Source organism: Canis lupus, chromosome 30 (genome assembly GCF_003254725.2).
Source record: "Canis lupus dingo isolate Sandy chromosome 30, ASM325472v2, whole genome shotgun sequence".
NCBI classification, from domain to species: Eukaryota; Metazoa; Chordata; class Mammalia; order Carnivora; family Canidae; genus Canis; species Canis lupus.
Genome location: NC_064272.1, coordinates 15,807,423 through 15,833,472, shown reverse-complemented (window position 1 = coordinate 15,833,472; position 26,050 = coordinate 15,807,423). Strand labels below are relative to the sequence as shown.

Genomic DNA, 26,050 nt, shown 5'->3' with positions numbered 1-26,050 from the left:
TATGGTGGTAATCATGCTGCAATATATAAGTGTATCGGGATCCCTGGGTGGCGCAGCGGTTTGGCGCCTGCCTTTGGCCCAGGGCGCGATCCTGGAGAGCCGGGATCGAATCCCACATCGGGCTCCCGGTGCATGGAGCCTGCTTCTCCCTCTGCCTGTGTCTCTGCCTCTCTCTCTCTCTGTGACTATCATAAAAAAAAGTATTAAAATATATATATATATATATATATATATATATGTGTGTATCGAATCAACATGCTGTATACCTAAAATATACACAGTATTATATGTCAATTATGTCTTATATGTATTAAAAATACTTAAATAATTAAGTAAATATACTTTTTATTATACTGATCTGTATATGTCACTTTATAAAAGAGGATAATACCAAGGTTAAATGAAATAATCATCAAACTTGTTAACTTCATCCTTTTATCCAAATTTAATCTTCTAAAATGCCAATAAATAGCCAAATTGATTTTATTTTTAACTCTTCTTTGTTCATTTTTCTCAACTTGAGATACAAAAGGGTTCTGAATGGACAAACACAAGCTATAAGGGAAAAAGGACATGTGTATTTCACAAACTTAATAATAATTTCTTTGGTGGTTGAGATATACTATATAAAATATGAAATCATTCTAATATGACTCTATTTTTGGTAGGTGTATCCTGACTGTTTGGCACAAGCTATCTATGCAACATTCCAGGAAGCATTTCCAGAATCCAGTAATCTTTTTAATGATGAATTTAAAGAAGATCTAGGGAATAATATTTTTCTTTGGTTGTCAGGTATGAGTATATCATTTACATATTGATCATTATTTTGATACCTAAAGCTTTTCATATATGGTATCTTTTTTACTCCAATTTTAAAAAATTGGTAATTCTTTGCCTTACAAAATATGCCATATCATGCCAATGTTGTTTTTTAAAAATAACAATAATCTATTTTCTTTTGAAAGTTTTGTTGTGAGGAGAGACAAACCATGAGAGATTCCTAACTCTAGGAAACAAAGGGTTGTGGAAGGAGAGCTGGGTGGGCGGCTGGGGTAACTAGGTAATAGGCACTAAGTAGAGCATTTGATGGGATAAACACTGGGTGTTATACTATATGTTGGCAAATTAAATTTAAATAAATAAATCAATTAATTAATTAAAAATAAAAACCACCCAAGAAAGTATAGCTCAGGACCATATGGCTTCATTGGTGAATCCTACCAAACATTTAGATAGAATTAATATTGATCCTTATTAAACTCTTCCAAAAGTAACCTGAACTCCCAAACTCATTTTATGAGGCCAGCATTACCCTGATACTACAGGCAGATAAGGGCACTACAAAAAAAACTATAGACCAATACCCCTAATGAATATAGACACAAAAATTCTCAATGAAATATTAGAAACCAAATTCAACAGCACATTAGAAGGATCATAAACTAGGATCAAGCATGATTTATCTTTAGGATGCAGGATGATTCAACATATGCAAATCAACAAATGTTATACACCACATTAATAAAATGAAGAAAAACCATATGATCATCTCAACAGATGCGGAAAAAACACTTGAGAAATTACAATATCCTTTCATGATTAAAAAACCAACACTCAACACATTGGATATGAAAGGAGCATAGCTTAACATAATAAAGTCCATCTATTACAAGCCCACAGCTAACATATTCAGTGCAAAAGCTTTTCCTCTAAGATCAGGAACAAGACAAAGGTTCCCATTCCTACCATTCCTATTTAACATAGTATTGGAAATCCTAGCCATAGCAATCAGAAAAGAAAAAAAAATAAGTAAAGTGCATCCAAAAGGAAAAGGTAGGAGTAAAATTGCCTTTCTTTGTAGATGATACACTCTTATACAGGCATACCTCATTTTATTGTGCTTCACAGATGCTGCAGTTTTTACAAATTGTAGGGGTTTTGGTAACCCTGCATCAAGCAAATCTATCAGTGCCATTTTCCCAACAGCATTTGCTTACTTCATGTCTCTGAGAGAAATTGGTAATTCTCACAATATTTCAAACTTTCTCGTAATTATATTTGTCATGGTGATCTGTGATTAGTGATTACAACTCACTGAAAACTCAGGTAATAGCATTTTTTTAGTAATAAAGTTTTTAAAGTATGTATATTAAATTAGACACAATGCTATATAGCACATTTAATAGACTACAGCATAGTGTGAACATAACTTTTATATGCATTGGGAAATCAAAAAATTCATTTGACTTTATTGTGCTATTCATATTCAGTTTATAGAAAATCCTCAAGACTCCACCAAAAAAAAAACATTAGAATTAATCAGTGAATTCAGCAATGTTGCAGGATACAAATCACTATACAAAAATAGTCGCATTTCTCTATACTAACAACAAAATATCTGAAAAACTAATAATCCCATTCACAATAGCATTAGTAAGAATAAAGTACTTAGGAATAAATTTAGCCAAGGAGATGAAAGATCTGTATACTGAAAACTACAAAATTTTGATGAAAGAAATTGAAGAAGACACAAATAAATGGAAGGATATCCTGTGTTCGTGGATTAGAAGAATTAATTTTGTTAAAATGCTCATACTTCACAAAGCCATTTATAGATTCAGTGTAGTTCGTATCAAAATTCCAATGGCATTTTTCACAGAAATAGAAAAAACAATCTTTAATGGATTGTATGGAATTACAAAAAAACCTGGATAGCCAAAGCAATACAGAGAAAGATCAAAGCTGAAAGCATCATACTTGCTGATTTCAAAGTATGCTACAAAGCTCCAGTAACCAAAATGATATGGTGCTGACATAAAAATAGACATAGACCCATGGAATAGAATCCAGAATCCAGAAATAAACCATCACAAATACAATCTACTAATATTCAATACTCTTTTCCATAAATGGTTATACTGCAAAACCACATATAGAAGAATGAAATTGTACTTTTTATACCACTCACAAAAATGAACTCAAAGAGGATTAAAGACTTAAAAATAAAAAACAAACTATAAAACTTTAAGAAAATATAGAGGAAAAGTCCTTGACATTTTGTAAACAATTTTTTGGATATGATACCAGAAGCATAAGCAACAAAAGCAGAAATTGGTAAGTGGGACTGCATCAAACTAAAAATCTTATGCATAGTGAAACCATCAACCATCAACATGATTAAAAGGCAACTCATGGAATATATTTGAAAATCATATTTTGACAAATGGCTAATATACAAAATATATAAAGAACTCATACAGCTCACTAGAAGAAAAACAAAATCTAATTAAAAAATGAATAGAGGAACTGAGCAGACACTCTTCCAAAGAAGACATATAGATGGCCAATAGATACATGAAAAGATGCTCAACATCACTAATCATCAGGGAAATGCAAATCAAAACCACAATGAGATTTCATCTCATACCAGTCAGAATGCCCATTACCAAAAAGACAAGAATTAAGTCTTGGCAAGGATGTAGAGAATAGGGAACCCTTGTGCACTGTTGGTGAGAATGTAAGTTGGTGCTGTTACTTTGGAAAATGATATGGAGATTCCTAAAAAATTTAAATAGAACTACCGTGTAACCCAGCAATCCCATTTCTGGGTATATATCCAAAAGAAATAAAAACATATCAAAGAGATATCTGTACTCTCATGTTCATTGTAGCCTTATTTACAAGAGCCACGATATGGAAACAATCTAGGCGTCTGTCAATCAAGGGTTAAGTTGGATTGAATTTTGAGTCCCTTGTGTCAAACACATAGTTTAGTACATAGTAAGCCTTCAAGTGCTTGTTGAATGTTATTTTTATTTATTATAAGGACCAAGTAAGTTTTGGCCCAGAAATGGAATGATTATTCAACATTAGACTGTATTAACCATTTCTGATGTTCTGATACCTTGACATACAGGGCCTTGCTTTCCCTGAATGGACTGCACTGCCATAGTTAGCCATATCCTAGAGATATTAAACAACTCACCCATAAACATGCTTTTTAAAACATAATTTTCAAATAAAACCAATTCAGAGGCCACATTACAACACCTTATTTATTGGGTTCTCGTATTGTGGATCCCTATCCCCTTATCTGCATCATTCCAGAACCAGGTACCAAACAACCAGGGACAGGCCCTATGCCACAGAACCTGATAAAATTATTCAGGTTAGTCCATTCTGAGCCAGTTTACCCTGCCTTGTCCCTTCCTTCCTCAGAAGCTTCAATAGAGCCTCTTTTTCACAGTTTCTCCTTCTTCCCCTGTGTTCTGACTGACCCCAGTGTTTCCATGTGTGGTCAACTTTGCCATGGTGTGTCCCCTTCTCTTGAGAACTGTGAGTAATAAACTACCTTTTTAATGCCAGTCATTTCCTGATCTTTTAGCCTTACTATCTCTCATATTTCCTGTTAATACACTATATTTTAAAACAGACAATCTACCAAGAAAACATTCAAGTGAATTAAACTGAAGTCTTCTGCACGTTTTATCTAGTGGCAACTTATGTGAAATAAGTGATAGCCCAATCTAAAACCATTGAGAAAATTCTAATTGACAGCTGAATATATATAGCAAGTAATCCTCATTGAACATTCACTACTAAAAAAAATATTGGTTATATTTTGGAGTATATCAATATATAGTATTATTGATAATAATAATAAGAGTAGCTCATATTTTTCATTTATTGAACACTTTAACATTAACTCTCAGAACAACCATATGAAGTATACAAAGGAATATATATTGTCCTCATCTTTATTGCTGGGGCTATACATGTTTGGTGTGATTAAATAAATTATTCAATCATACACAGCTTTTGGAACAAAAGTAGAACTTTTAAAATTTATTTTTGTGAAATTGTCAACAATACTAAAAGGCAACCTATGGAATGGGAGAAGACATTTGCAAATGACTTATCTGATAAATGGCTAGTATCCAAGATCTATAAAGAACTTATCAAACTCAACACCCAAAAAACAAAAAATCCAGTCAAGAAATGGGCAGAAGGCATGAACAGACATTTCTCCAAAGAAGACATCCAGATGGCCAACAGACACATGAAAAAATGTTCAACATCACTCATCATCAGAGAAATACAAATCAAAACCACAATGAGCTACTGCCTCATACTAGTCAGAATGGCTCAAATTAACAACTCAAGAAGCAACAAATATAGGTGAGAATGTGGAGAAAGGGGAACCCTCTTACACTGTTGGTGGGAATGCAAACTGGTGCAGCCACTCTGGAAAAGAATATTGAGGTTCCTTTTTGAGGTTCCTCAAAAAGTTAAAAATAGAGCTACCCTCTTACCCATTAATTGCACTGTTAGGTATTTATCCAAAGGACATAAACAGTGATTCTAAGGGGCACACCCCAATGTTTATAGCAGCAATGTTCACAATTCCAAAAATATGGAAAGAGCCCAGATGTCCATTGACAGATGAATGGATAAAGAAGACATAATATGTATATGGAATATTAGCCATCAAAAAAATGAAATCTTGCCATTTGTAATAATGTGGATGGAACTAGATGGTATTATGCTAAGTGAAATAAGTCAGAGAAAGACAAATACCATATGATTTCAATCATGTGTGGAATTTAAGAAACAAAACAGATGAACATAGGGGAAAGGAAGGAAAAATAAAATAAGATAAAAACAGAGAGGGAGGCAAGCCATAAGAGACTTAATTGTAGGAAACAAACTGAAGGTTGCTGGGGGATTGGGTAACTGGGTAATGGACATTAAGGAGGGCAATGAGCACTGGGTGTTATATGCAACTGATGAATCACTAAATTCTACCTCCTGAAACTGATAATACAGTATTTGTTAACTAAATAGAATTTAAATTTTAAAAAATTTTTAAATTTATTTTTGTTACTTTTTGGTTACTACAACTGATTCATAAATATTACTTAAAAAAATAAGGGAAGAATAATGATAGTCACCTATACTCAGAAGTGATCATGTTAACATTTAAGCTACAGCCACACATACACAAGAGGTAAAATTGTTCTTCCCAAAAAACATATTATAAATGCCTTTCTATGTTAAATATTTATAACTTTTAGTGGATACTTCATGATCCAAGGTATGGATGTATTCTTATTGGATGTATAGGTCCTTTCCAAATTTTTGCAATAATTAATTTCCTCCTTTGCCCATCAATGAACTTGGATTATGTCTATGAGTCAGAAGATGATACCAAGTTTTGCCTCTTTTCTAATTCACTGGTTTATGGACATTAATACTTCTTAAAGAATTTCCCTCATATAAAACTTGAGACTGACAATTTCCACAGGGTTCTTGTGAGGCCGAAACATGTAATACTCATAAAAATGCTTTTATAAATTAAAGATATTTTCAAGTGCTAATTTCCATGACTAAATAAATACACATTTTATGTTAACAGGTTTAAAACCTCAAAAAGGCTTTTGGACCTACTGGAAACTAAAAGAGCTCTCCACAACAACCATACATGGTACTAAGAAAGCACCTTCAACATCTATAAAGGATAGGATTGAAAGAAGTCAGGCACGTATCACAGCTGGTAAGTACATTTATTGTCAACTGCAGGATGAAGTAGCCAAAATAAAATATATTATATTAATGGTTTATTATGATTTTCCAATGATTAATTCTTTGGAGAGGGTCTCAAAATAACATTTGATTTGTAAGTCGTTGTTAACAATAGTTTGAATATTGCTTTAAATTTTAGCTTTTCATTATAAAAGTGGTGTGTGCTTAACTTCATCCTCCCACTTGCCTGTTATATTTTTATATTGATCTTGTATCCTACAGTCTTGTTAATTCTAGTAACCTTTTTATAGATTTCTTAGGATTTTCTGCATGGAAAATCATGCCATCTGAGAATAAAGAGCATTTAACTTCTTTGTTTCCAATCTATATGCCTTTGTTTATTTTATGTGCCTACGACTAGGACCCTAGGAAAACGTTAACTAAAAGCAGTGAGAATGGACATCCTTGCCTCATTCCTGCCCTGAGAGAGGAAATGTTAGGTTATTTGCCTTTAAATTGATTTTGACTGCCAGTTTTTATAGATGCCTTTTGTCAGGTTGAGGTAGTTTCATTCTCAGTTTGCTGAGAGGTTTGTTTTGTTTTTGTTTGTTTTGTTTTCTGTTTTTGTTTTTTTAATTTATGGATAGATGTAGGATCTTGACAAATGCTTTTTAGCATCTGTTGAAATTAAACTATTTTTTTCCGTTTTTAGTCTTTTAATATAGTAAATTACAGGGATTGATTTTCAAATGTTAACTGAACCCTGCATCTCTGGGATAAATCCCATTTGGCCATTGTGTATTAACTTCTTCATGTACTACTAGATTTAATTTGCTAAAATTTTGTTTTCTTTTCCTATACTAATCTGTCTCGTTTTAGTAATAAGGATTTTGTTCCCTCCTCTTTCCTAAAAGAGTTAGTATAAAGTTGGTATTTATTCTGCTTCCCATATTTGGTAGGATTCATCAATGAAACCATCAAAGCCTAGAATTTTTTCTGTGGGAAATTTCTTGACAACAAATTCAGTTTCTCTAGTAGGACTATTCAATTATCAGTTCCTTCTTAAATGAACTTAGTTGTTTTGTATGAATTATTTTATTCCTTTAAATGTTTTTGAGGTTTTTTTCTGATATATAATTCAGTTACTTAGAAATATTTTGATGCATTTGAGCCTTACTTTCAAGCTTCATTAGGTAGAACCAGTGAAGTCTTTTGTCTAGGCCTAATTAGTTTCCCCTGCTGAGTCAATACCCTTCACAGTATTCTACTTCTTGCTCTGTGTATAGAAGGTTTCCCATCTGACTATCTAGAAAATGAGCTTTGTGTGAGCTCCAAGCTGCTCCTTCCTTTGGGTGGCTCTTTACCAACCTCAGGCAAAGATTCAAGGATAACCCTCTGAAAATCTTTAGAATGCTCTCTGTGTGCATCTGTCTCCTCCACATTATGCTGACCTATGAACTGTAGCTTGCCTTTGCCTTCCTGAATGCTAAATTTTCCTTTTTTGGCTCAGTGAGACTAGTGGATTCTGTTTGGATTCCCACTCCTTGCACTGTGCAGAAGAGACAATTGAAGGGCTCCTACATTTGTTTCTCTTTCCTTGGGGATTGCTGACCTCTGCTGCCTATTGTCTAACACATGGAAACCATTGTTTCATATATTTTGTCAAATTGTTTAGTTGTTGGGTGGCTCAGAGGTTGAGCATCTGCCTTTGGCTCAGGGCGTGATCCTGGGATCTGGGACCAAGTCCCACATCGGGCTCCCTGCATGGAGCCTGCTTCTCCCTCTGCCTGTGTCCTCATGAATAAGTAAATAAAATCTTTAAAAAACATTTTTAGTTGTTTAAGAAAGAAGAGTAAATCCAGTCCTTGTTACTGTATAATAGCTAGAAGTAGAAGCAATATTGTGTTTTTATTTATTTATTTATTTATTTATTTATTTATTTATTTATTTATTTTAAAGATTTTGTTTATTTATTCATGAGAGACACAGAGAGAAAGAGAGAGACCAAGACATAGGCAGAGGGAGAAGCATGCTCCACGCATGGAGCCCAACATGGAATATTATGCACCTTTAAAAGATTAAGATAACACTTAAAATACTTCTCTATATTTATTCATATATTTATCATTCCTGGCACTTCATTCCTTGCTATAAATTTCAGTTCCTTGTGATATTATTTCCCTTAAGCCTGAGAAACTGCCTTTTGGCAATTCTCATAGTTCAATTCTGCTAGCAATTAATTTCCTTGTTTATTTATCTAAAAAAAGTATTCATTTTGCCTCTATTTTTTACAGGATACTTTTGCTAGGTATAGAATTCTGGTTCATTTTTCTTTTGCCTCTTAGCAAGATATTGTTCCATTGTGTTCCAGTTTCTATTATTTCTAATGAAACATCAGACATTATTTCACCATGTCTAGGGTCAGAAACTTTTCCTGTAAAGGGCCAAATAGTAAATATTTTAGGTTTTATTGGATACATATCGTTTCTGTCACATAATAATTTTCTTTTTTTTTTTTACATAATAATTTTCTTTACAACTCTTTAAGAGTATAAAAACCCTTCTTAGATTCTAAATGACATGAAAGATAAGCCATGGGCTGGACAGGACCTGCAGGCTGTAGTTTGTTGATTCCTACTTTATTCAATATGCTTTTTTTCTTCTAGTTACTGTCAAGATTTTTCTCTTTGTTCTTGGTGTTCAGAAATCTGTCCATGATGTGCTGACATACTTTTCTTTGTGTTCATCCTACTTGGGCTCATTAAGTTTCTTAAACTTGTAAACTTGTGGTTTGATGTTTTTCACCAAATTTGGGGATTTTTTTGCCATTATTTTTCAAATGGATTGTGTTCTATTATTCTCCTCTGGGACTTGAGTTTAGCATGTATTATAGTACTTAATCTTGTCCACAATTCACTGAGACTTTGTCTTTTTTTTTTTTCAATTTCTTTTATCTGTTTTATAGATTTCATAATTTCTAACTATTTCATTTTAAGTTCACTGACTTTTTCTCCTGTGGTCTCTGATCTATTCTTAATCCAATAAATGAATATTTCACTTTATATATTGTACTTTTCAGTTAAGAATTCCCATTTGGGGGATCCCTGGGTGGCGCAGCGGTTTAGCGCCTGCCTTTGGCCCAGGGCACGATCCTGGAGACCCGGGATCGAATCCCACGTCGGGCTCTCGGTGCATGGAGCCTGCTTCTCCCTCTGCCTATGTCTCTGCCTCTCTCTCTCTCTCTGTGTGACTATCATAAATAAATAAAAATTTAAAAAAAAAAGAATTCCCATTTGGTTCTTTTTTCAGTAGTTTCCATTTCTATTCTGAGATTCTCTTCTTTAGTTATGACCATATTTTCTTTTGAGTCCTCAACATATTTAAAATAGTTGCTTTAGAGTTCTTGTCTGGTAATACCAACATTTGGATAACTATGAGATTGATTTCTATGACTATCTTTCTCTTGACTGTGAAACACAATTTCTTGTTTCTATTCATGTCCTATAACTTTTTATGTAATCTTGGGAAGTTGAATGATACTTTGAGGATATTCTGAATTCTGTTAACTTCCAGTAAACAACATTAAATTTTGTTCAAGTTATTTACTTTAGCTGTATTCAAAGTCCAAATGTTATGTGTTCTGTGATGGTCAGCCACTAAAATCTCCACTTAGAACTTTTAGCCACCCAGCTATTCCTTTCTACCTATCCCTGTAGATCTCCCTCTTCCCACCCTATTCATGAGTAATTCGGACACCAGCCAAGAATTTATAAAGAGTTTATAATATTCAGATTCTGGATTTCCCCCACTGCATCCTCTTTCTTTCCAGGATTTCTATAACTTCCTTATTTTTCAGCCATCTGGCAGTCCCAAACATCAGCTCCTTAAACCAAAAATATTTCCACTTTATGTTTGAATTCCATCCACTTACATGCTATGACAACTAAGTAGTATCATCAGCCAAAAACCTGCAACTTCATGAACACAAATTGCATCCACTAGAGGTTGCCTTTTACAAGGCTCAATTCCCCTCCAATTTCTAACTGCTGTTGGTCATTCTCTGGTACCTCCAAATGGTTGTGTTTTTTAAAAATATTTTCAATAATTTATAACTTTTATTTGTGGGGAAGTCAGATTGGTGTAGGTTAAATATTTTATTTAAATATCAACTTTATTTTATAATTTAAATATGAAATCTTCAACATTTTCCCTTAAAACTGTATTATGTTGCTTCATTATTTTCTATTAATTAGTGTAGTAGAGAAGTCTAAAGCCAACTATTTTATTCTTTCTTTACAGTTAATTTAGGGAATTTTGTTTTACTTTTCCAAGATTTTAAAAATTATCTTTAAAATTGGAAAATATCACTGGAATATGTCTTTATGAATGACAATTTTCATAGGTTTTTTCTTAATGATAAATTTTATTATAATCTTGCATTTCCTTAAGCTCCATTGCAGACCTAGTAAAGGTCTTAGCCAAATATTTCAAATGAGACAGAAAGTAGTATGTCTGTTTCAGACATTTAACCAAAAAGTTTCATTCTACCATTGGAGAGTATTCTCCTAATCCTGAGGAAATAAAATCCAGAGAAAGGCTTTCACATGATATGCTATAACAGACTAATTGCTGCAGCATAAAAACTGAACATATGTAGGGATCAATTTAAAAAAATAAGAAAACGACCACCAAAATTTGTTCATTTGGCAAATGTTGTATAAACCAAGAACAGTTTTCTGTTATGGAGTAAATCCTGAAAGTGCCCTGGAAGTTAAGCTGAAAGGCAAAAATCAAGTTCCTAGGAAAGACCACAATTTTTTACATTGTGTCTTAGCCCTTTCCGGTTACCAGGCTACCAGATGCTCCTGGAGTATAGAGGTAAAAGTGACTTTTACTCAAAGTAAAAGTTGCTTTCCCAACCAATCATCTCATTTCAGTGCAACTTGTGCTTTTCTCTTTTTTCCCCCCATTTTTAAAATTTATTTAAGTTTTAGTTAACATACAGAGCAATACTTGTTTCTGGACTAGAATTCAGTGATTCATCACTTACATATAATACCCAGTGCTCATTACAACAAATGCCCTCTTTAATACCCATCCCCCAACTAGCCCATTCCCCACACACCTGTTTGTTCTCTATCATTAAGAGTCTCTTGTGGTTTGTTTTCCTTTCTCCTTTCTTTTTTTCCCTCTTTCCCATATGTTCATCCAGTTTCTTTCTTAAATTCCACATATAAATGAGATCATATGGTATTTGTCTTTCGTGGACTGACTTATTTCATTTGGCATAATACACTCTAGCTCTATCCATGTCATTGCAAATAGCAAGATTTCATTCTTTATGATGGCTGAGTAATATTCCATTGTATTATATGCTCCAGATTTTCTTTATCCATTCATCAATCAATGGACATTTAGGCTCTCTCCATAGGTTGGCTATTGTTGATAATGTGCCTATAAACATCCTTTATTTACAGGTTTTTTTGGTACCATTTCTAAATCTGGTCCCCCTCTCCAAAGGTAATGACTATAATGAAATTTGTGGATACCACTCTGTCTATAATATATAATATTGCTTTTATGTTCTTTACATAAATAAAATACATAAACCATTTTATATTTCAAAATTTAACAATAATTAACATTCAATAATTTAAAATAATCAATAGATATTGATCAATTTTTTTTAGTAGTATTTTTGACCATCAAGAAAATATAGTTAAGTTACTCTAAAGACAGTCAAGAAAGTTTTTTCTTTTCTAGGAAATACTGCTTAAGAGCTTTTATTTCAATAATGTTTATTCCAAGCATCCCCTATTTATATGTTGCTTCATGATAATCCTTGTATTTTCAGAAGTTATTTCAGTATCCATTTATTGCAATCTAGTATGAAGATTCTAGATGGTGAATTACAATGCTTGAAAGAGCTTTTATACTGTATTTCTAATGATCATTTTCATTTGACAGAAACATAAATATTGTATTTGCTTCAAACACACTTGATTTTAATAATAGGAAATCTTGATAAAATGTATCGTATATTTTATTTACTCCTAAATATTTTAAAAATACTTTCTATATTTGACTCTAAAACATGACTAGATTTTTTCTCTGGATGACATCTTCTAAGTCTGGGAGGGCAGATTAGAGATTTTCCTCTAATCCATTTCCTCATTTCCTTTCATATACAGCTAAAAATTAAAATTTAATAATTTATCTTGGATTTCTATAAATCTTCAATTTGAAGTATGTACTTGATAATGTGTATTAACTTTTTAGAGCCTTAACAGTAATGTTCTTATGTGGCAGTTCACTTCTTTTATCCTTTATAAAGTAGGAAAACTGAAGCATAAAAAATTAAGTAATAACTTATCCAAGATCACATAACTGATAAATAGTGGAAAATGAATTCATATACAAGAAATTCTGGCCTTAGTCTAAACCCAGCAACCTCACATACTTCCTCTCATTCAGTTAATTTTATAAGCTTATAAATACATTAAGGCTTAAAATTGTCATCATAGGATAAGAGATGTAGCTTACAAAGTTGTCATAGCCTTAATCCTTCATTCATGACTAATGTGAATGAGCTTTTAGATCCTTTCCTGGGATCAAATTTTAGTACATGAGAAGGAAAGAGGGAGAGACGTGAGTAGATGGGCCAGAAAAAGAGCAGAAGACTAAGGGAGAAAATTCATTTGTTTCCAAATTTTTTCTATAGATTCCTCTAGAAATAGCAATGGTTTGGGGAATTGGAAACCCACATTCTGGGGTCAAAATAATCCAGAAGTATACTGACAGCAAAGTGTTGGAATTTCTAATCCTCTGAAAGTAACTGGGCCTCCACTAGGAAGCACAGGTCTGCTATGCACCAGTGTTTTTGGCAGGGGAATTAAAAGTGTAGTTGTACCATTTCAAAAAGTCAAGAATTGCTTAAAGAGGGTTTGGGTTTGTTTTATTTTGTTTTTTACAAAGTAGTTTTTTCTGTAAATTTCTACTTAGATTGTGACTATTAGGAAATCTATGTGTTTATTTGAACTTTGAGGCTCTTAAATTTTTCTAGGGCCCTAGCCTACCTTTAAGGCTATCTTGTTGAGTTTTTATATTAGCTAGGAGTCAATGAGTACTTCTCCTCCACATAGTGTTTCAGAGATCGAGGCTATTTTCACCTTCTGGGGTCACCAGCCTATAGAACTGCAGTCATTAGAATTAATCTACACCAGGAGAATATGTGAGAACTAGGCACAGAATCTTAAAAGTCTTGGCAAAAGTTATAAATTTCCAAGTATAAAATAAATACTTCATAGGAATGTAATGTGAAGCATAGTGATTTAGTTAATAATACTGTTTTACATATTTGAAAGTAAGTAGGAGAGTGGATCTTGAAAGTTCTCATCATAAGAAAAAAAATTGTGTAACTATATATGGTGATGGATATATTGTGGACTTTTGGACTTATTGTGGACTTATTGTAGACTTATTGTGGACTTATTGTGGTCATTTTACAATATATTCATATATCAAATCATAATATTGTATACTTGAAATTAACAAATTATGTCAAGTATACATCAGTTTTAAAAAGTCTTGGCTCAGTAGTTACCCACATCACTCCAGTGAGAATAAGCCATGCCTATATTAAAGTGTAAGGAGGGCTGGAAAATAAAAATTCTTATTGGGAAGCTGCTACATAGTGACAACTCTGTACTATGGAAGGGGAAGCCACACATTTTGAAAGATAGCTAAGAATCTCTGCTACAGGTATTCAGTTAAAGAATAGTGTAGTAATCAGTTTTTCAATGCTTAGAGACTGCATAATAAGTCAGTGGTGATATTAACAAATGTAATTTTCATATCATATAAAGAAATGTGTAACATTTAGAAGACCTGCATAACTCACTGAACCAATATTTTTCAAAGACTGTCATATTATATTTTTTAAAATCATACACAATGACAGGTGGAGCTAGAGAGTATAATGCTAAGTGAAATAAGTCAGTCAGAGAAAGACAAATACCATAAAATTTCATTCATATATGGAATTTAAGAAACAAAACAAACAAGCAAAGGGTGAAAAAAAGAAGCAAACAAAAAAAAACAGACTCTTAACTATAGAGAACAAACTGATGGTTCCCAGAGGAGAGGTGGGTCAGGGAATGGGTTAAACGGGTGGTGGGGATTCAGGAGGGCACTTGTGATAAGCAAAAGTGATGTGTGGAAGTGCTGAATCTCTATATTGTGTACCTGGCACTAATATCAAATTATATTAACTAACTAGAATTTAAATAAAAGTTTTAAAAAAGAAAATAGTTATCTTTTCCAAAAAGATGCTATTTATTTTAACATGAAATGTGTTTATTATTCTTATTTTTAATGAACTAATGTTCGAGATTTCTCAGCTTTAATTTCTATTATAGGAAATACTAGTAGATACAAAATCCATAATTCTTATATTTTTAAGAATATAAAAGAGCCCTGAGACAAAAATGCCTGAGGGACACTGCCCTACAGGAAATCACTGTGAAGGGGCTTTCACCATGGCATTTGAGACCTACCATATCCTGCTTGCAGTTTAACAGCTTCTGTGTTGCTTATACTCAAGCTGGACTCAGGAATCACTATGGAGACTACCCTAGACATAAGACTCTGATAATTTATTTACTAGGCCATAAGTATGTTTTGATTTGGAAACTTTTCTGCAGTTACTAATGTTTCTTCAGCTCTGACATATTTAATTTGCACATAAAAGACTTAAATTCCTTTATGTTTTATATAACCTGTCTGGGCATTATGTTTCCACCTGAAAAAACTGACATGATTACATTAGATTGTTTCGTATTCCCCTCTTCTAACATTTTATTACTCTATTACTTCTATTTTTAGATGCTGAATAATCTTCCCAAGTGGTTGTTGACTATTGAGGTGGAATTAGCAATAGAGACTAGTGGCTTAGATTTATGATTTTAGAACTCTTCCTCCTCTATAGTTGTGTGCACGTGAGTGTGTGTGTGTGTGTGCGTGTGTAACTTATGTGTGTATCTTGTGTGTATAAATATGTTAATCTGTGTGCTGGAGGAATGCTAAGGCAGGTCAGGGGCAGAACTGGGGTAAAACATGAGTGTATATATAAACATGTGTGCATATATATGATTTTCAAGAAATAAAATAACCTATGCTCCATGTGTAATGCTGTCTCAGAATTGCTTCTTCTAATCCAAAACATATTTAAACCATAACTTTTCCTTCACATTTGAGATGTTTATTGTCATGTGGGCTTAACTTCTCCAAAATTTTAAACTAAAAAAAATGTTCTGTTTTTGTTTTTAATGAAATAGACAGCAGATAGTTAAAATTTGCCTTCCAAACCAAATGGCATATCTCCCTTTTTAGGACTGGAATGTAAGCAGTTATAGAATTTCAGTATCTGGAATGACTCAAGATTTACAAGCTAGCTCCCCTTAACCAGTGTGTTATTAGATTATTTACCAGACTAAAGTTTTAGTGTTCATTTCTCTTACTGTGGTACACCACCATATAACCTTTTAAACTCAGATAAAGATCGTTTTTGAAAAACTACTTTATACTTCTCTCCTAGTTTTTAAACCCAGTTTCTTTTCTTTATCTAAACTTTAAAGTTAAAATATGAAAATACTTCATGATTTTTATGGACTTAATTTAAACTACATGTAATAAAAAATCCTTATATTCAGTTAACATGTAACTTTCAAGTACCTATGTGTACATCATTGTACTTAGTGCTGGGGGAGATAGAAAAGAAAAATTGTTAGTATACTAGAAACTAGTCACTCCATGCACAAGTACTAGTTGATATTTAGCAAAGGACATGTTCCAAAAATAGTAATAGCCCAATGGATTAGCTACTTGAACTTTAATTTGTATATCTCTGTCAATTTGCTACATCTTCACTGCCAGCAATGTCTAGGGACGATTAACAAAGAATCCTTAAAACTTGGAAATAAAGTAACTTTCTGAGAATTAAGCCAGTAAAATCTTGACATTGTGCTTTTCATTAATAAAATATTGAAAGAAAACCAAGAAATTTACATGGCTAAAGAGAGAGGAAAACCCAAGACACTAATAAGATGACCAGAGATATAAACTTCCAATGTGTTAGTAATTTAATAAGTTGTATTATTGTATTGTCTTTGGTTGTATTTTACACTATGTGGAGAAAGACTATATGAACAAAAGTGTGATAAAAAATACGTGGCACAAAATAAATGTAGCCTAAAGAACCAGAAGCCTGTATTGTTTTTACAGAACTATCCACACTGACCATTGTAAATTAGATTTTATAATAATTTCAGTAATATATTTTTCAAAATCATTTTACCTCCCTTTGCTTTGATGCCATGCTTACCAAATAACTTTCTAATTGCTAACTTAGTTTTTAGGATAATCTTCTATGGTCTGTCACAGGGTGACTGGCAAATGCCTCCCCCAGATATGTTGGTTTATTGATTAGTGGTAATGGTCAGAGGTGCTGGATAGCATGAAAAAAAAAAAAGTGAATTCTCATTGCATTAATGTAATTGAGTGACATGAAAAAGCCATGCTAAGGTGAAGTGAATAACAAGAATTTGAATGCTTCTGAGAGATTTAGTCACTGGTTTGAACAAAACAAGGTGGTATGTTTCTATGCATTTTTAACAACTACATTTGTATCCTGCTTAAATATTGGAATCATGCTTTGTATTGAGGTATGCTCATTATTCTGTCACTAAATTGGAATTGGTTTAACTGCTTATTTAGTGACCATTTACTGAGCGCTTACTCTGTGCTAGATACTTTCAGAGGTGCTTGGGATACACAACAGGTAAGATCATTTTCCTTATTAAAGTTATGGGTTGGTAAGGAGACAGACAATGGGACAAACACAGTGGACTAAGGAAACTATTAAGTTTATGTTAAACAGTGGTAAGGTGGAGCCAATTGTTTGACAGCTTTGGATGATATTTTTTAAGCAATTTAAATACAATAGGCAATCAAGAACCAATATGGATTTTTCAGGTGCCAAGTCACATAGTCAAAATAGTGTTTAAGGAATTAGGTAGTATCTGAGATTGGGAAATCATGAAACAGAAGAATGATTAAGGAACTATTGCTAACCTCTAGACATGAGATTATCAGGTTGTAGAAGGACCAAGAAAGAGATACATCTAAAGATGTTGAAAAAGTAGAAGCTGGCTGAGTGTTGTGAAATAAAGACAAGAATAAAGGCTGACTAAATTTTGAGTGTAAATATTAGAATGTTTATCTACTCCCATGCACTGTTGGTTGGAATACATATTTGGAAAAAGCTTTCTGAAAATCAGTTTTTCAATTTATGTTTTTAAAGGATTTTTTTTTTTTTGGTCTAATAATTTGATTTCCTGCAATCATCTTGAGAAAATAACCGGGGGCCCCTAGGTGGCTCAGTCGGCTAAGCATCTGCCTTCTGCTCAGGTCATAGTCCGAGTCTTGGGATTGAGTTTACATCAGGGGGGCCCCTTGCTCAGAGGAAATTCTGTTTCTCCCTCTCCCTCTGCTCTCCACAGCAGCCGCCCCCCACCCCATGCATGTGCATGCTCTCTCTTGCTCACTTGCCCTAAAATAAAGTCTTAGAAAAAGAAAATAATTAGAAATATAAAGTATATACCAAGAAACTCATATTTATGTTAGCGAAAAGTTTGAAACAATTGAAATAACCAACAATAGTTAAATACGGAAGAGTAAAATAGAGGTCTTCTCATCTATCTAGCCTGTCAGATCAATGAATTGGTTGATTAATAGAAAACTTTTGTTAAATTGATATATGTACACCTTCAATTTTTTTTTTTTTTTACTTCAGATGTAACAATGTGCATTCATTTATCAGGTTTTCTGTGGGGCTATGGACTTTCCTATGATTAATATTATTCTAATAATTATCATGCCCACTAAACATTGCCAACAGTGTCCATTTCAAGTTTCTTTAAAACAGACTGAGAGGGCGGCCGGGGTGGCTCAGCGGTTTAGCACCTCCTTCAGTCCAGGGCGTGATCCTGGAGATCCGGGATCGAGTCCCAAGTCAGGCTCCCTGCATGGAATCTGCTTCTCCCTCTGCCTGTGTCTCTGTGCCTCTCTCTCTCTCTCTCTCTCTCTCTCTCTGTGTCTCTCATGAATGAATGAATAAATGAATGAATGAATGAATGAATAAATAAATAAATAAATAAATAAATAAATAAATGACTGAGAATTCAATATCTGCCAAGGAATTTGAGTACATAATTCTGGATTGTTATTATTTTTCCCTGTTGTCTTGCCCACACCCAGTTTAACACCTAAGCTTTTAATCTCTTACCTTTTCCATTGCTACTCCATAGGCCACTCTAAAAACTTTAATTTCTATCCTGAGTAGTATGAGAAATAATTGCAGCTTTGAACAGAGGAATTGCAAGATCTGAGATACAACTTAACAGAATCACTGTGGCTGCTCTGTTTGAGGAAGGATTATGGCACATGTGGGGGTTCCCTTTGTGCACTTTATGCTCCATAATTGTCTGAATGCAAAAACAACCGTAGCTCTCTTTCCAGTGTTTGCATTTTCCTTTAGTTCCAACCATGAATAGCAAAAATATAGAGACATCTAGGAAAATCAGGGACCCAAGAAGCACTGCAGACTTTGAAAACATATTGGAAAATATGGAATTAGATGGAAAGCAGCATAAGGCTTTTCAGAGTGTTTAAGGAAGGAACAAAGATAAAGAACCAAGTTTAGTTCCTAGAGGGATTTCCATTCCCATTCCCACCCCCCAACCCCCAAATGGAGGTTAACTAATTGGTTCTCAAATGCATAGGCACTTTAGAATCTCTTGGGGAGCTTTAAAAATATCATTGCCTGTGCCCCATCCCAGATATATTGATACAATTGGCCTGGGCTGAGGCCTAGGCCGCATTGTCATTTTTTTTTTTAAGATTTTATTTATTTATTTATGACAAACACAGAGAGAGAGAGAGAGAGAGAGAGAGAGGCAGAGACAAGAGACACAGGCAGAGGGTGAAGCAGGCTCCACACAGGGAGCCCTACGTGGAACTCAATCCGGGACTCCAGGACCACGCCCTGGGTCGAAGGCAGGCACCAAACCGCTGAGCCATCCAGGGATCCCCTAGGCCGCATTGTCTTAAACAAAAAAATTTTCCCAGGTGATTAATATGCATCTAGCATTAAAATCAATAGTTCTTTAAGTCTTTTTAGGTCTTCTTTTCCTCACAGGGTCTTGTGCAACTTATGACAGACTGCCTCTACCATCTAGAATAAAACTCTATGGCTCAAGGAAATTGCAACTGGTATATATGACCATATTCTCATGAGGTAGGGAAGTGAAAGGGAGGACTAAAGGGATTTCAGGTTAAATCTGAAAGCTGGGTCATTTCCTTTATATAGAGGCAAAGTGATATTATTAGTTTTCCAGCTATATTAGGAGTTCTAAGGAGGCACAACTCAAGCTAATATGCAGTCTAGACTGTGGTTCCAACCTTTTCTCAATCATTCTTATGAGAATGGGCCATACAATATCCCACAGGGAAGTATCAAGAATGTTGCCTCAGAGAATATACCTATTTTTCTCTGCTGAATGGCTCACCAATGAAAACCATGAATTACTTTTAGTATGCCCTAAAGAATCCTGTCTTATGGTAGTGACCTTAAAAACATCCTATTTATTATTTGTGTTATACAGCCTTAAAGATGGCCTGCAATGATCCCTGCTTTTTGGTATTTATGCCTTTGTGTAATTCCCTTACCTTGTATAGGCAGAAGTAATGGGATATCACTTTCAAGATTAGGTTATAAAATATTGTGGCTTCCATTTTGGGCATTCTCTCTGATTCCTTGCTCTGTGAGAAACAAACTGCAATGTTTTAAGTAGTGCTATGGAAAGTTTCATGTGGTGAGAAAGTGATGTTTTGAGCCAACAACCAGTGAGGACCAAAGGTGGATTCGTTTCTAAGTTGAGCATTGAAATAATAGATGTCCACAGCCCTGGCCAGCACCTTGTTTGTAGCCTTAGGAGAGATTCTAACTAGTGACAACTAGCTAAACCATGTCCAGGTTCCTGACCTCATAAACCATAAGCTAATAAATATTTGCTGTTTTAAAACCAAACTTTAGATAAAGTTATGGTTTTCTTTTTTTTTTTTTAAGATTTTATTTATTTATTCATGAGAGACAGAGAGAGAGAGGCAGAGACTCAGGCAGAGGGAGAAGCAGGCTCCATACAGGGAGCCCGATGTGGGACTTGATCCCAAGACTCTGGGATCATGCCCTGAGCTGAAGGCAGATGTCCAACGGCTGAGCCACCCAGGCATCCCAGTTTTGGTTTTCTTTATTTTTTTAAATTTTTTTAATAATAAATTTGTTTTTATTGGTGTTCAATTTACCAACATTCAGAATAACACCCAGTGCTCATCCCGTCAAGTGCCACCCTCAGTGCCCACCAACCAGTCACTCCCACCCCCTGCCCTCCTCCCCTTCCACCACCCCTAGTTCATTTCCCAGAGTTAGGAGTCTTCCGTGTTCTGTCTCCCTTTCTGATATTTCCTACCCATTTCTTCTCCCTTCCCCTCTATTCCCTTTCACTATTATTTATATTCCCCAAATGAATGAGACCATATAATGCTTGTCCTTGCCATGTGTCATCTGTGTGTAAAGTTGGATAATGAAAGGTACAGATCTCTTGTGTCATTCATGCCCAAGTATATGGCAGTAGGATAGTGGTGTGAATGAAGCTGCATGATAAACTTTGTACATCTTTCTGATATATCACTTTTGCTTATTGCTGTGAATTTTATATTAGAACAAACAAATGTATTATAGAATAAAATGCAAAAATCACATGAGTTTTAAGAGAAAAAAGATTTTCAAGATATTTTATGTGCCACCATTGTAATATTCCTTAGCTTCTCATACTCTACTTCTACTATTATTGTTCTTTCAGTGGAGAATTTTGAGAGATACTGATTTAGTGCATTTGTGGTTATAGAATTACTTTTACTACAGCTGCGGTGTCTTATAGTCAATCTGTATGTTCTTTGCAACTCTAGAGTACCAGAGGAGCAAACTCTAAGACATAGAAACTAAGAATTTAGCTCCAGCATCCCTTCTCCTTTACAATTAGGTTGATTTATAGCCAATTCAAAGGCTGATTTATACTATGGCTTTTTTATATAAAAATATTTTAGTTCACTAATTGAATTAAAAATGTCTTTTTATTACTTCTTTTTTTAACATTTCATATTCTTTCACTTAATTTTTGCCTTCCTTCTTGTTGGAAACCTATACATTTAACCAATTTTCTCTTTCAAAAAACATTTTAGAAAAGGTTACTCTGTTTATATGGATATTTGCTTACTGTTCCTCATTTGTAAATAAAAGGGCACATGAAAGAGTAGAACAGGAAACAGGATTTGAAATTGCACTGTTTCTTTCCTCCTTTTGAGTCAAATCATAACATTATGGACTACTTATTGTGTATGAAGTGAACTGCCAAAATGTAAGTTGCCTTTGCATGCAAACAGAAAGATCATATCTCAATGGAAAAAAATATATATATATATATAAAGAGAGAGAGAGAGAGAGCACGGTTTGGGAAGGGCGCAGAGGGAAAGAATCTTAAGAAGGCTCCACACCCAGCATGGGGTCTGACGTGGTGCTCCATCTCCAACCCGGAGATCATGGCCTGAGTCCAAATCAAAAGTCAGATACTTAACCAACTGAGACACCCGGGTGCCTCTCAATAGAAATTTTTTAAAGAAGGAGATTATTAGCTAATAATCCTAATAATCTAAGGTTAGGAAGTGCATGCTAAGTGATCTAGACTTTTTTGACATCTCTGTACCTAACCAGCTACTTTGGATGTATCACAATCTCAGTTTCCTGGTCTACAGATAAATACAAGGGACTAAGGCCCCTTCAGTTTTAAGATTCTAGAATTCTAAATGTATGTAACTAGTATAGATTTTATTTTCTAAAATTTGCATGATACGTTTTTTAAAAGGGGGAGGATAAACAGTGAGTTCAAAGTGTTTCTAGATACACTACTAGATTTAATTTCCTGCTAAATTTGGTTTGCTTAATTCAGCACTGCTGTGTGATTTGATTGTAACTCCATAGACAATTTGGTCCTAACATAGTTCATATCTTGTATGTATATACACTATTTCTGTTCAAAATCCTATATCATCATGTTTTGCCCTTACTTTTAAAGATGAAGATTAGTCTGTCTGAATTTTCTTTAATATTCAACCATTGAATAAATTCATAAAAATATTGATTATGGATAGACACTCTGCTAAGTGCTAAGGAAACAAATATGAGAAATATAGATTCTCCTCTGCCCTCAGTATTTTCACAAGACTCCAGCCACAGAAGCCTGATCCAGGAACCTAGCCTAGCAAGGTCCATGAATCAGAGAACAGTCCAGAATATCTTTCATAGCATGTCCTCAAAGTATATCTAAGGAAGAACAATTCTTTCTAGCTTCTTGCCACCTGGATGTATAGGTGAGTCACAAAAAGATCAAGTGAATCTGTTGTTCCTGTTGATTTAGCCTTTTTATTTAGCCTATAAATATGTTAGTTGATAATATTTATATACAATAAAGGGACTTGATGACAAATATTTTGAAATTAAAACCACGATGATTAGCATTCCAATAGTTTAATTTAGATAAATGTTGACTTCCTGTTGGTGAACACATAAAGTTTTACTAAATCTGCCAATTAAGGAATTATGAAGTAGAATTTATCATTCTGATAAGACTATTGTCTGTAGCCTGACCTCAAGCCTTCATGACATTCAGGTCCTTAAAGCCCTGACTATATATTCCATTTTGGGTATTGTGTTCCTGCTATCTAACAGGAAAATAACTCTCAATATGGCAGTATTTTGAATAGAAGAAATTTCTAGACATAGGAAAAATTATTAACTCTAAATATGGATATTTTAAAACTATGGCACTTTTCTATTCATGAACTCAAATATATTCTTTTTTCTCAAATATAATCTAACTTTAAAATCCTTTAAGTTTTTTTATTTGCAGTGATTTTACTTATATGATCCAATTTAATTGACGACAGTATGTGGCAAAACATATTTTGCATTTTTGTATTGTTCCCTGTGAGACATCTATTGTAAAAATTGCTGCAGGCTGTCATTTTTGTCTGCCATCCAGGATTTGCTGGCCCAAATGCTGTGTACTAGACTTGATATTGGTCATGAGGGGGAGGGGGGAACCTGCCGTTGAGCCAGACGGTTTTGTTATTGCTCTAGAATTAAAAGCATATGAAACAGATACAGCTTATTAAGGTTCTTTTTTATAAATAACATAAACTTAAATAACAAAACAATAAAGTTCAAATACAACTTAAAATAGAGTTTAATGCTGTAACCACAGAGAAAAAGCATGATTATTTGTGGGAAGAACATTATTAAAAGTCATATTCCCAAATATGAATTATACAAAAGATAGATTATGTTACTTGAAAAAAATGTAAAGATTTCTCAATTTTGCTTTTAGGGATTATAAGATGTTATTTTGTGGCAAGTGAGATGAAGTACAGTATTATCATTATTGCTATTTTACATACAAGATTTTTGAAAACATCCTTTTAGCAATACCCTTTCAGTTTGAGCAGCATTAGAATTTTCTTCTTGTTAATAGATACAAGCATATTCTAATATAATACTTTCGTAAAACTACCTATTTGATTCCACTCCATAGAATTTTTGAGAATATTCTCTTTTCTGATTAGATTTATATGGATTATAATTTTTCACCAGAAAGCCTTTCAAATACTGCCCATCTTCAATAGTTAGTATTGGCTTGATTATCTGACAAATCATTCCAGCAGCCTTTATGTCTGACATATCTTATATAACATCATCTGCATTATTATTATTATAGCAGCCATTTTATAAGCAGATAGGAATATTTAAATAATCATTATCAGATAATCAAATCTAACATACTCTTAAGGGTAAATTAATTTAAGAAAAAACATTACTATTACTAACATCATGATTGTACAACCAGTTTTACAATTTTTTACAACTTTTAGTTACTAAATCTGATTTTTGTGTATATTTTTCAAATCTTTCTTTAATGCAGTCTCTTAAAATAAACATACATGCGCAACAAGTCCAGCTTGATCAGTTTTTCAGTAGTTTTCCAGCCTTTCTTGGTTACTTAAAAAAAAAAAAAAAAAAGAAAGGAAAGAAAAGAGAAAAAGAAAGAAAACAGTCCACTTAAAGAAATCTCCCTGCTGGAACTGGTTTCTTATATACCATATATGATTATGTTATTGCCATAGGAAGAAAGTGGGCTGTTTTTTGTTCTTTCTTCGTTTTTTTCCCCCTTACAGGAACCCCCTTTTGATTTAAAGCAACAAACATTTCTCCTCCGCTGTGTGTCCATTTAGCTGATGCATATGTGTTGTAATGGTTTTCCAGAATTAATTCTTTGAAGTTGCAATCTTCATTGCATTCTTTCTGTTAAAACAACAAATAACATTATCCAAATGATTTTTAGAGGGATTCAAAGAATAAGAAGCAAGTAATATTTAGTAAAATTAAAACATATATGACCTTTTCTTTTTTTTTGAGTGGGCCTAATGCATTTTGTTAAATATAGGTTAGCATATTTGCAAAAAAAAAATAGATATCTTAAATTTTTTTAAAAGGATAAAATGATACATATTTAGTTATGCAACATATTTTCAAATATCTAACTTTTTGGCAGTTAGTTGCTGCTATTATTCTTTAGTATTAGGAACTATTTCACCCTAAGTAGCAGCTCTCATATTACCATGCCCATCACTCATTCCCTAACTGCTGAGATAAGATATAATTAGCAGAGCATCTGCCTCCTTGAGTTGAAGGACATATTTCACAACTTTTCTTCGTTTACTACTACACTGCTTGCAATGGTGATAGAAAATTAATTTTATTTGTTCATCCGTCCAACTATTCATTCAATCAGTCGTTCATTCAGTTAAATCTATGTTATTATGTAATTAGCCTGTGCCAGTTATGCTGGGCTGTGGGAATACAAAGGAAAGTCGATTATATTTTTTATGATGGAATGAACTGTTATATATTTCACATTGTAATAAAGTTGGAATAACATGAATGCTTACATTTCAAAGTCCATGAATGTGAGATTGATGTCGATAAACAAATGTCTGAATGTTTTTCCCAAGAATTTTCATGTCAGCAATGTATAGATTGTGTGAACTTCAACAAAAAGAGCTGTAATACTCTCAGAAGGAAATTTTAGATTACAAGTATCTAAAATGCACATGGAATCTCAGAGCTGGAAGTATCCTGAGAGGCTGGTTAATTCAGCTCATTTTGCAAATGAAGACACCCCAGCCCAGAGAGTTTAAGCAATTTGTCCAAGGTCCTGCAGAAAAACATTTTTCTCAATACTTGAATATAAAGTGTTTTAATGAAATTATTAAATTATATAATTGAAAGAAATTAGTT

General features: G+C 33.6%; 2 protein-coding genes across 5 annotated transcripts in view; one reads left to right on the top strand and one right to left on the bottom strand.

The window, feature by feature from the left end:
- Positions 1 to 26,050, top strand: part of FAM227B (family with sequence similarity 227 member B) — a 189,284-nt gene that overhangs the window by 51,666 nt on the left and 111,568 nt on the right. For all 4 annotated transcript variants that reach the window (XM_049104142.1, XM_049104139.1, XM_049104140.1 and 1 more), the window contains 2 exons: positions 669 to 795; positions 6,419 to 6,556. In XM_049104142.1, the coding sequence (XP_048960099.1) occupies positions 669 to 795; positions 6,419 to 6,556 (265 nt within the window). The remainder of the gene's footprint in view (positions 1 to 668; positions 796 to 6,418; positions 6,557 to 26,050) is intronic.
- Positions 23,859 to 26,050, bottom strand: part of FGF7 (fibroblast growth factor 7) — a 52,463-nt gene continuing 50,271 nt past the window's right edge. The window contains exon 4 of the mRNA XM_025472855.2: positions 23,859 to 25,054. Coding sequence (XP_025328640.1) covers positions 24,860 to 25,054 — 195 coding nt within the window. The 3' untranslated portion in view covers positions 23,859 to 24,859. The remainder of the gene's footprint in view (positions 25,055 to 26,050) is intronic.